Below are 12,407 nucleotides of genomic sequence, written 5' to 3'. Positions count from 1 at the left end.
AATGGTGGGGGCCCTGCCTGTAGGTGATATTTTGTCTGAAGCTATAGGGACACTTCAGATTTCAATGATTTTTGTTTAGGTCGAGTCAGGCCTTCCCTTGGTGAACAAGACAGCATTATCACAGATCTGCTTTGTTCTACAGTGATTAGTCTCACATAATAAATAGGTTAAAATTAACTGGAGCAAGCATTGATTTTTTCCTTAGTACGTGTGGAATTTCTTCCCTTGGGAGGGCTTGAGTAGTGCAGGAGACCTTTAGGGAGGATGTGTGTGTCTGCGTGAAGAGAGTGCAGTGTAGCTGGGACGTGACTTTTTTTTTCCCCCCCATGCTAAATTTTCCTCTTGTGACTTCTTTCCCAACTCTCCCTCCTTTCTTTCAGGTTCTAGGTCCCACTCAGAAATTTCCTGGGGTGATAATGACTGGGAGAAACACTCTGGGCTTCCAGGGAGGTCAGGGTGTGTGCAGTCCTGCAGGAGGAGAGGGGCATGGAGCAATGATAGGCAGAGCTGAGCTAAACAGAAGGGGTGGGGGTACTGGGGAGCAGGTCTACCACCAGCAAGGGAGACAGTGATGGTGAAATTATTTATACGTGTGTTAGGAGTTAACAATTTGGTTGTATAATTACTTTTTATTTCAAAAAGAAAGTCAGAGAATAGGAAAAAAAGAAACCCCCAAATAATCAATTCTGCTTTTGAAGGCCTTGGCAATTGCCAGGCTCTATTTGTTTCTTTCTTTAGATAGTGTCATTAGTCTTCTTCCATCCAAATCATCCCCTCCAAACAAACATAATTACCCCAATTGCTTTTCTCTCCTTAACTGAACCCAGCTTCCCCCTGGTTACAGGCATGTTCTGCTGCTTTATATTTGTGCCACAATTTGCCTTCCAGAACGTTTACTTAAGAAATCCTCTACATTGCCTGGTGTTATGGCATATGGTTGTCTTACATCAATTAAAAAATCAACATGGTCCAACAGAATATAACACCAACCCCTGCTTCTTTGAATGGGTGTTTGCATCTGGGTGGGGATTAAAGCAGATCGTAATGGATTAGACCAGGGATTAAAACAGCCTGTAATGGATACTGTGTTGAACTATTCCATTTCTATTCTTGGATGTGCAAATCTAGGGCTGTCAGATGACATCCTTACTGTCACCCTGTCATGCAAGAGACCGGGTTTTGAAGCAAATCTGATATTCTTGCAACAGGGATGGTAAAAACTGGAAAAGCCCCTTGTCTGTGCGCTGGTGATGAGCACGCAGTTCGCAAATCGTGCAGGAGATGGGGGTATTGCTCACGTTACCTTTGTTTTCTAGAGAAGGAAAGATAGAACTGCTGCTGCTCTCCTTAGCACTGAGGCCTCTGCTAAGGAGTGGGAGATGTGGAATGGGGAGATTTTAGTAGACAGTCCCACATCATCAGTGAGACTCAGTCGTGCATCCTATTATTTACAGTAATAAGCAGGAACTGATGAAGGCTTTTTAGGACTTGCTTTAGAAACACCACAGCTTCCTGTGGGTGTCTGCCCAAAAAATTAGGGCCTGGGGTAATCTTGTTGACATAGTCTGAACTGAATGTTTGAGATTGTCCCTGAATGTGGTAGGTAAGGATGATATTCACAGAGGGTGATTTTAGTTACAAGCAACGGCTATTCAGTCTGCAGGGTAGAAAAAACCTGCTATCAGGGTGGTCAAAGTACTGCCCTAAATGAAGTGTTGGTGAACACACCTGTGCGTGAAGCCTATCACATTCTGTGTCATGTCCAGCACAGCTGTCTCTTGTGGTGACAAGGAGTGATGTGGTGGACACAAAGAAATGCCTTGTGCTGGCAGGATTTGGGAAATGACATGTGTCTGTGAGTCCTATCTCGGTGTGGGTGGACTTTGACCATGAAGTCAAGGATGATGTTGCACAAATGAGTGACTGTTCAGGATGTGAACAAGGACTAGGTCTTAAGTGGTGTCCAGCTAGGCTGAGAAGATAAATGGGACTGGGTGAACTGCATAGCAGGGGACTGGCTAAGCAGTGGCTATTGCTAGTACCACCGTAGCTTTTACTCTGTGGTGAGGGGTTCTGGATGTGCAGAGGTCTTCAGGAGCAGCAGTGAGCAGCTGGTGAGTCCAGAGGGACTGGAGAATAATGTAAGGACAAGTTCTGCCTGTCACAGCTGGAGCCTCACTGTTAGAGGGTGTCATTAGGTTGACAGTGCCTCCCTTCACAGTGCACAGCAATGGCAAGGCCCAGGGGTGGCATGTGTGTCGCTAATGCCACATGCCTGGGGACTCTGTTCTTGCAGCACTCAAATTAGGGAGACAGTGGGGTCCTTCCTGTTCCCAACACCATGTTGCTCACTTACAAGCAGTGGGAGAATGCAGCCTCGGGGCTGACTGAGTTGTCCCTGTGCGGGCAGGGCAGCACCTGCCATGAGCGTATGCAACTTGTACAATCCCCCTCCCCCGACATTTTATGGATCAGCTTTGGCTGAGGCCCACGTCACTGCACCCACACAAATGAAATGTCATCTAAACATTTTGGCAGCGTAGTACAAAAGGGAGCCGATTCCAAGCCAGGAATACCATCCGCTGGGTTGGGAGTGGGTGATTTGCTTCCCCTGCCCCCACCTCCAGCTTTTGCTCTCTGCGTCGGGATTTGTGGCTAAAGGATGGATCGTTCCTGTGCGTAGGGGTCTCGCCGCACACAGGCTCGCTCAGTCCTCCGCCGCCTTCCCGAAGCTGTCAGCTCTGACACTCCAGCCCCTCTTCCCGTTCCTGCAGGACAGCCATTTAGCGACAGCTCCCCCCGTTTACAATAGACAGCGGTGGGTGCAGCCCCTCTTCCCTACTCCAGCTCTCTCCTCGCTCTCCCAGCGGCAGCCGGGCTGCACGGACCCCCCCATCCCGAGTCGGGAGCTCTGCAGCGGGCGGTGACCAAGCGCCTGGCACCAGCTGGCCAGAAACCCCCCCGCTACCCAGTGCGGGCAATGCTACCTCCGGTCCGGCCTCTGTCCCCCTCTCTCTCCGCTCCCTGACGGGCTGGGAGACCCGCGATAGGCGGGAGAAACTGTTGAGCCGCCCCCGCTCCGGGTCTGGCGGTGGGGAGGGGGAGACCGCGGGGAGAGCCGTGTAGTTGGTTGATCCGTCTCTTGGACGGCAAAGAATGGCTGATGTGGGAAGTGGGAGGGTGGGAGGACTAAAAAAATCGCTAATTATCGACACTTTTCAAAGGGAGGAAGGTCGACCATGGGTTGGATTCGAAGAGAAAGTGCCGACGTGTTGCTGCAGTGAATCGGTCCGGAGGGACGTGGCACTGGCACGGATGGCGAGGACAAGGGTGACCCCCGGGGGACGGGGGCGGCCCCGCAGCCGCAGGAGGCGACAGCCTCCCTCTCCCCTTCGCACCCTGCCATTACTCACACCTTGTCTGGGGGCTGAAGCTGCAAAGGCTTCTTGAGCTCTGCCAGCAGAAAACAGGTGTTCTGGCCGGAGGAAATGCAGACGTGCGATGGGAGCGGGAGCGCTGCACTGCCATGACTTAAAGAAATACATCTCCCTTGCTCCTTCTCCCGACACAGTCCCGAGATGCTGCTGCAGTGAGCTACCTGCAGATACTGCCCTTTCTTCGTTATTGCCCTCCCCCCCCCGCCCCCCCAATCCTGCTAGTCTCCCTTCCAGGACGGTGGCAGAGTTGCTGGGATTCCCACTCACACGCGCGAGTTCCCACGGTCGGGAATCTCCACTTGGGACGGGCACATCCACAAGCACGGAGCCGCCTCTGGAGGGGTGCTGCTGGATAGCCGAGTCCGCGGGCACGCCGTTACACAGGGGAGGCACCCAAGAGCCACTCATCCCAGCTGCGCTTCCTTATGCCCCTTACCCACCTCCAGCCTTTGCGCGTACACATGCACGCACACACACAGGGAGAGGAGTACCTACACTGCTGTAAACACGAGTGTATGTACACATACATCAGCAGAAACGGGGAATGACGGCTGCTTTGTCTCGGGCAGGAGCACACATACCAAATCAGGAGAAAAGGCTGGGTGATGCTCCAGCTGATTCGGTGCGGCGCGATGTCCCGCTCCCGCCCCCGGCCCCGCTCCCGGCCCCCGGCGGCGTGGCGCGGCGGGTGACTCGGCGGTGTATTTCAGCGGCGGCGGCGGCTTGGCAAGGCTCGGGGCTCCTCCCCCCGTGTGGTGGTACCCTCTCACTTGATCAAATCCTTGAACGTGAACAGTTTCACTGAAAAGCACTTTTGAAAAAAAAAAAAAAATCTAGCAACAGTAAGGAACAGAATCCAACTACCGGGGAGAGTTTTTTTTCCTATTTTTCCTTCTTTCCTTTTTTTTCTTTCTTTTTTTTTTTTTTCCTGGTCATCGTCTCAGAGGCTGAGAAAAGGGGAAGAGAAAGGGGAAGAAGAAGAGAAAGAAGAAGAGCGAGAGAAAGAGGAGCCTTTTACAAATAATAAATATTATAATTAGCATCCGTCCCCTTTCTTCCTAAGAAAAAAGAAAAAGCGCCCTAAACGCAGCTCCTCGTCCCCCCTCCCTCTGCAAGCCCCCCGACTCGCTCCGCAAAGGCATGGAGAAGGGGACCAACTGCTTCCCGACCTGCCACACCATTTTTCTCGCCTGGACATGGTTTTTACTCCTCTCTTGGTGTTGCACCGGCGCCGAAATAACTTGCAGATCCTGCTCATCTCCATCGCCCTCCTGGCCGACCTCCTTGTCTCGCCTTAGGCAGGAGCAGCGACAGCCGCCGCCGCCGCCGCGGGGATTACGGAGCTGGCCGGGCGGCGGAGCGCGGGACTCGGCCGGGGCGGCGGCGGCCGCGGAGCCGGTGCCGGGCGCGGAGTCGGGGGGCCGTGCGGGGCCGCGGGGAGCGGCGCTCGGCGCGGCGGGGGCGGGAGGCGGCGCGCCCGGGGGCCGGGGCCCGGCGGCGCCGCGGCCCCGCCGGAGCAGCGAGGGGCGCCGGGGGGTGCCCGCGGCCGAGGGACAGCGCGGCGGCCGCGCTCAGCCCCGCGGGCCCCCGGAGGACGCGAGAGCGGCGCGGCTGAGAGGGGCCGAGGAGCCGAGGCTGAGCAGCACCACCTTCGCGCTCACCGGGGATGCGGCGCACAACCAAGCCATGGTGCACTGGTCCGGGCACAACAGCAGCGTGAGTACCACGGACAGACCCGACCCGGTGGGGCTTGGCGGGGAGGGAGCCGGCAGACGGGCGGGACGGTGCCGAACCCACCTCTGGAGCCGGGGGTGCGGTGCGTAGAGGGGCGCTGGGCGGCCACGGCGCCCTTATGGCCAGTGGGAGTGGGACACGGGGCGGTGGCCCCAGGAAAGGAGAAAAGTTTTTCTGGGGAAAGGCGAAGGCGAATGGGAACACCGTTCCGCCCCCCCAGGCAGAACTGCGATTCCCGACTAGCGGGGCGGGAGCGCCCCATCCCTCTCCTCTACGTAGGGAGGATCCGCGGCGTCCCACTCCAGCCTGTCCCGAGTGCTGCACCGCTGGGCACCCTTTCTCTGTCTCCCTGTATGTAATATACACCTCGGCACGCTTCTCTGCCTCTGTGCCTGGGATGAATGACTACAGACGTGGTGGAAAAGCACCCCACTGTGCGTGCTGGAGACGAGAGATCCCATTAATTCATTGAGGGGTGGAAAGCCCCACACCACGTCAAGGGCTTTGAGACGAGGCAGGTAGTGCAAGCACAGCAAAAAGTTTACAAAAAATCCGTGGCATATCACGCCTTTTCCTCAAGTGAATAATAATGAGTCACTGGGGTGTCCCTGAAAGCCTGTGGGATTGTATGTGTGTGTAAGGGGCATGTCCCAAAAGCCCACACGCTATTGTGCCATGATAGTACAGGGCCCTCCCTCACACCCTCTTTGCAACGCCCGGCAGATGGCTGTGGACAAAACTTCAAGTTTCTTTTGACTTGGTATCAGAAATACCATTTCCACTCTGATGTAGTCTGGGAACATACATAATTTAAAGGACTCTGAGAAACCTTTATGTCTGGTGACAATATTCCTATTATTCTGATTATTATAGCTTGTCACTGCCTTGAAAATGCCTCTTTTATTGCTTTGCCGCTATTGGAAATGGGTATAAAGCAATTAACAGCATAAGAGATTGGCTGGGTTTTCAGATACATACTTCATGAAACTTGCTAGTCATGAAAAAGCAAATTGTCTACCTCCTTATCTATCTGTCTCCCTATCTGTGCATCAGCTATAGGTTCTAATGTTCGATTCTACCACCTCTTTATTTTTTTGACTGGAAGGTTTTTTTCTCTATTTATTATTACTTAGGCAATAATTCTGACAGCAATGTAGATGTTACTTTGATTTAACCGATTTTTAAAGGCAATTGTGTTTGCCAGACATGAATTCCACTCTCATTAAAGATGAAAGCAAACATTCAAGAGAAAACAGCTGCATGGTATATTTCAGCACTACACTTGTCTCTAGGATTATTTATTTTTAATGTAACATGGCATGTAATGAAGAAAACAACCTATATGCCCTCTCTTTTGTTTCATTTTGGTGCTGAATCCAGGGGTGTTGAGCAATAGAAGATAAAATGCCTCCCCCATGCCTTCCCAGCATGAATTTCCAGTAGTTTTGAGTATTTCTGCTTGAAGTAGCAGAGAAAACTCATTCTGTAAGTATTTGCAGGGGAAAGAAAGATTATTTTTTCTAAAATGCAGGTCAGAAAGTGATTTTCACCAAATTCTCCCTCCTTCCTTTTTTTTTACAGAAATATGCCATTTGAATAACTAGTTTCCTTATTCTTTAACTTCAGGTGACTGAGAAGGGTAATGAAGGAAAATGTTTCCATTGTTCATTACTTTCCATTAGGACTTGCACCTCAGGATACCATGCATTGAAAGCTTCCAACTCAAAAGCACAAGCAAAAGCAAAGAAATGGGTGTTTATTGACAATGTGGTATTTGTAGGAAGGAGAAGCAGACATGTTAATAAATACCAGTGTTATTGTTTTGTGTTTTTTCTAATATAAGGTTTAGCATTCTGAGACTTTCTCTTCTGTCTTTTGGAGAGAACATACTGCATTTAGAGACTAATTGGATTTTTTTTTTTAAACAGCGTAGAGGGAAAGTTAAATGCTTGAACCTGGGTCCTTTCATTTATTAACAGATAAGGCTGAATCCAATGCCTGTTTTTCTGCTGCAGTTCAGTTTTTAACCTAATTCTGCTGTTGGGGTGTCTGTGGCACAGGAACATCAAGCAATTTGCACAAGGTCACCTGGGCAAACAGTGTGGCTTCTTTTGCCAGCCACATTGGTTACCAGTCCCTCAACACAAAGTATGTATTTTCTTAGGTCACAAGAGATACAAAGCAGCAGAAAGGTGTATTGAAAAGGGTAAAAGATACTGACTCGTGTCTTGATTATGCCAGCTGACCTAGGAGAGCAGTTACGATGTGTCTGTATGCCAGTGTATTCAGGCTACCAAAGCCATAAAGAGGCATGCAGCTTGCTTTTACCAATTCCCTGTTACTTGAACAGACTTCAAAACCTAAGCTTTTGTCACTTTTGTTTTATTAAAAACATGATCAATCAAATTTCATGCAAAGAAACAGTGTATTTCAAATCAGACATTAGTGGTGGGATGTTCCTAAACACTGAATGGACTTGCAATGATGAGGGCATAGTAATAAAAAACTGGGGTTTTACTGGGAAGTATAGATCTACAGACACTCCACAAAACGGACATCTTTGTAGCTCCTGGATGTCCTGTTACCTAGAATGTAAAAATCTCTTGTGTTTTTTTTTTCTTTATTTTTATTTTAAGAGCAACTCTGCCTCCATCTCTTACCCCACTTTCCTTGCATGTCCCTCAAATCTCAGTTTAATTTATTAAAAAATAATCCCTTCCACCCTTCCAGGCAACAAACTTTTGTTTTCTCCATTTGTAGATAGCGAGATTAGGATTATGATAGAGACAGAAGGCTGGTGAGATCAGGGAATTGGGGTTCTCTGCTTTGTCCTGCCCAGAGGCTTTTTCCATGACCTTAGGAAAGACAATTAACCTCTCTGGATCTCCTCTTCTATGTTAAATGAGGATAGTACTACTTAGCTACCACAAAGTGGTGGTGTGGAGCAGAATTTATTTCTGCTTTGTACAATACCTGAGGATCTTTAAGTAAAAATTGTTAGGAAAATGCAAAAATACTATTCTGTGTAGAAATGAGGTTTGTGTTCTCTGTGTTCTGGTGAAGGGAATTTGGCTTAATTCAGTGGGTCTGATATGAGAAAAAGGAGACTTCTGTTTGGGCTTCAAGTATCAATCTGCCCTAACAGAAGCATTTATTGAACAAGGTCACTGAAGCTCTTGGGGAACCTTGTAGAGGTCAGATAAATTGTTTTCTTGCCAAGGCCTTTCTGAAGGAAGGAGAATTTTTAGTGAAAACTACTATTATTCCCAGAAGATCTGCAGGTCATTCTTTTTTCAAAGCCATTCCTCTCTGAACACATACACTGTGTACAAATGTACCATTCGGTGAGCGTTGTATCCTCTACACTTGTTTTCCCTCTCTGGGTATTTATGTTATTGCATGATATTTTTACTTGTTATGCTCACCAGATACTCTCCAACCTTCCGGTGATGATGATTTGATTCCTCAGAGTACCTTTTCTCCTGTCCTCTCTTCCTGATTTCTAGGATAAGTACCTAAAAAAAAAAATAAGGGTAGCAGCACCTTTAATGCTCTTACAGTTTTAAATCTCACTATCTTGTTTCTTGACAGTAAGTTTTTCAAGGGATTTCAACAAACGACAGTGAATAAAACACACTCACTAGGATTGCTCTCCTGATATGATCACTAGTGGAATGGTAAATGGGAACTGTTGTCATTAGGTTTCAGAGTTGTCCCTCTGATTAATGTAGCTGTTTATTGGAAGTACTTAATTCTGTCTATGCTTTTTCCATGATGGAACTACCGCAAATTCTGTGGTGTTGTGGGTGATTTTTTTTCAATATAAGAACCAAATATGCACATTTCTAGATTTCTCTAGAAGATGTTTTCAATCCACTATCTAAGAAGAGGCAGCGGCTAATAGTCATTATGTGATTTAGGCAGCCCATGTGTATGTGCCTTTACCTTTCTAGTAACAAGAGGCAAAATTCTACCATAAAGATGAGAAATACACTATAATGCCCCAGTAAGAGCACGAGAGGGCATTTGTTTAAAGCATGTGTGTATTGCAGGTTGCTGCAGCCAGGCCAAGTTCCTATACGATCCTAGGCATTGGACTTTTTCTATATACTATAGGAAAAATGTGCAGTGCATTTTTTATCTCACTGCAGTACAGCAGTGCAGAAGATAAACCCAGAGAAGTCTAGTGTGCTTAAATGATGTAGCTGCTACTTGTGTACACCATGCAATTGCATAGATGTTTACGGTACAATCCAGACTCTAAAAATTGAGGAAGGCAGGATAAGAGCTAGTGGGACACTGGCCTGGAGCCTTGTTTTATCTTGACAGCCATGCTGCACTGTTTTGTCCAGAGGACCTGTGACTGTCATCCCTATAGTTAATATGGTTTTAGGATTCACTCCAAGACTAGGAATATGAGATGTCTTTAGGACAAGATGGTAAGGAGGGGGCTGATAGTACTGCAGTAGTCTGTAGTCATCTGAAGTAGAGTTAGAAAGAAGATGCAGCTTATCTTATTGGTTGAAGAGGAATTAACATGTCGTAAGAGCCAAAACATATGTCAGCCTGAATATTAGAAAGAGTTTCTTAATAAAAATGGTACAGCAAGGCACCAGAAAGTCTTTAGAGATTTTCAAGACTCATGTAAAGATGACCTGATTGGAACAACCCTCCTCTGAATGGGTTTTCTTTTCCTTCTGCTGCTCCTGATCCTGTTTCTTTCCCCTGTGCAAGCTCTGAGGGCTGACAGTGACAAGCAGGTTGTACAAGTTCTTGCAGTGAAGCCTGTATCTTCCGGGAATGATTCCTCTCAATGGTGTTGGCAGTGTTCTGGTGTGATCTGCTAATGTACTGGTGGTTTGATGCTGAGACATTACTCACTCCCATGGCGAATTACAAGCTAGGGAGGCTGATGGGCTCACTGTGTGCCAGGTAGTTTTTCATTAAGATGGCTAGCAATGCAGTGTGTGATGGGCAGAACGAGATGGACAATATTTGCAATTCCAAATAGACTGCTATGCTTGGAAGGGAGGAAGGGGAATCTTTAGTCAGGCAATGCTGCGTTTAGTTGTTAGCCATGGGTAACTGTTCCAAAAGCCCAGTTGGATTTCAGTCTAAAATGTTTACTCCTAGAGTGCAAAATGGCGAAAGAGCAATCATATTAAATACACTGCATTTGGTAGATATTTGAATTGCTGTTCTAGACTTTCTTTCTCAAAAGCAGCTTTTGACCAGGTTGCAGTCTCATTGCCGCTGAAGGTAGGCCAGCTCTGACAAAATGTCTTAATGCATTTCCACTTTTCCTCTACCGGTAGTAATGAACTTTGCCACTAAAGTCCTTCTCCAGAATGTTGCCAATCCATTTTTAATTAATATTCAAATAGAAAATTGAAATTAAAAATAAACTCCATCATGGCAACTGCTTTTGTGGTTCTGTTGAGTCAGTAGAGGAGGAAAAAGGTGTCTGCAAAATATTTTTTGTGTTATTTTTCTCCAGACTGGTTTCATTGCAAAGTCAGTTTGATGTCCAGTGGACAGGCCTGAATATTGCTTGTGGATCCCATGAAGGTGGCAAATTCCCTAGGCCATTACCCTGCTGGGCACATCAAGCTGTTGATGTTCTTGTAGTTCTAAATTCAGTAACAGAGCTGCTCCTGTCCCAAGTGCCTGTCAGCAGTTTCTCTTCAGACCTTTGTACTCGGACTTTTTCACGATCAGGGATAGGCCTAGGACTTGTGGCTAAGCTTTCACAGTGGTTTAAATGCAAACAGAAACAGCTACGTGATTCTTTAATTATTTTTTTAATGGAAAACTTTCATCCAATTAGATGATGAAGTATTTTGAAAATGGGTTTGAGCATATAATTGATGTTAGGCAGAAGAGATTTTTCTCCAAAGGGAGGTGAGATGAAAGAAATGTTTTCTTAAAGGTAAGACTGTATGAAGATGAAACTTCATGAGAGTTTCCAAATTTATAGCTGTATTTGTAAGTAAAATTTAGAAAAACACAGGAAAGCAGTGTTACCTCATGGACAAAGCACTGGTTAAGGGCCAAGATCTTTAATGTTAAATGTACTAAAGGATATTGGAAACTAGTCTTGTAAACAGCTAAGAATTTATTTAAGTCATACTGTAGCATCTACTCCTTAAGCTCCCTGGATGTCTGTAGGTAGAATGGAGAAGAGCAGTACATACTTACTTGAGTTAGTACTCTCTTATAAATCCAGGTTCATTTCAGAATTGAAGGCCAAGCCTGAGTTCAAGGTTGGGGCTGGTTTGAGGACAATTGCAAGGAACTTGTGGAGTTAAGGCTTGGATTTCTCTGGGATCTGGTCAAGTTGGGATCTGCTTTGGCTGGGATCTGCTTTGCTGCAGTCACACATTTGCATTCAAGTTTCTTGGCTTGCCTACACTCCCTGCAGTAATCCAAGGTAAACAAATCCCCCAACCCTAGCTTCCTTTTAATGTCCAGGGAGAACTGCAGCATTGTTGTTAGTATCTCCTCCATGCAAAAAGAGAAGCATGGAAGTATTTCCTTTCCCACCTTTATAGGGTGTAGTGAAACTGAGGGAACTGAAGAAAGTTCGCTGAGTGTTTGCAGAGCATGGGGCATGAAACATATTTGATAAATAATCTGCTATGGAAATTTTAGGGTCAATTTCCAGCCTCATCACCAGCAGAGTCCCAACATGCAATAAAAATCAGAAATGATTCACGCTGAATGACCAAACCTCTCTTTTGTTCCTTATCTTCAGTGCTGACGGAGTACTGATTGCTCTCCCAATGAAACGAATGGCAGAGCCCTGACACTGAAGCTGTCACGGTGTTTTTTCCCTTCGTATTCCGACATGCGAACACAATCGCTAGCCAGGCAAAATGCTCTACAGAGCACTACAGGGCCTGCGTGCCCCAAATAGCATCAGTTTTAATTAGCTCCAGTGCGATGTAGATCCCTAGGGCACAGACTGAGGGAAGGGTGCGGGTTGCCGGTGTGAGGGAAGCGGAGCCGGGCGCTAGAGGGAGCGTGGGCATCTACGAAAGGGAGGGAATGCTGCGGAGGGCGAGGGGACCGGGAGCCTGGGACTGCGTGCTGGGAAGGCAGAGGCTGCTGAAATATTGATATGGAAACCCGCTCGGAGTCACTGACTCCCTGAAACTCCCACTGACTGGGGTTCCCTCCGCCAGAGAGGAAAATAGTTCTACCAGGCACTCAGCCGTGGTAAAGCGTTTTGCCTCC

The 12,407-nt window shown here is 47.4% G+C and overlaps 1 protein-coding gene across 1 annotated transcript in view; it reads left to right on the top strand.

The window, feature by feature from the left end:
* The first annotated feature begins 4,167 nt into the window (after window positions 1–4,167).
* SORCS3 (sortilin related VPS10 domain containing receptor 3) overlaps window positions 4,168–12,407 on the top strand; it is a 285,430-nt gene continuing 277,190 nt past the window's right edge. Inside the window, exon 1 of the mRNA XM_051800035.1 lies at window positions 4,168–5,153. Coding sequence (XP_051655995.1) covers window positions 4,578–5,153 — 576 coding nt within the window. The 5' untranslated portion in view covers window positions 4,168–4,577. The remainder of the gene's footprint in view (window positions 5,154–12,407) is intronic.

Source organism: Manacus candei, unplaced genomic scaffold, assembly GCF_025592945.1.
Source record: "Manacus candei isolate 608988 ecotype Guabito, Panama unplaced genomic scaffold, ASM2559294v1 h1tg000050l, whole genome shotgun sequence".
NCBI lineage: Eukaryota > Metazoa > Chordata > Aves > Passeriformes > Pipridae > Manacus > Manacus candei.
Note: the sequence above shows the minus strand (reverse complement) of the source record. Positions and strands in the feature narration are given on the sequence as shown.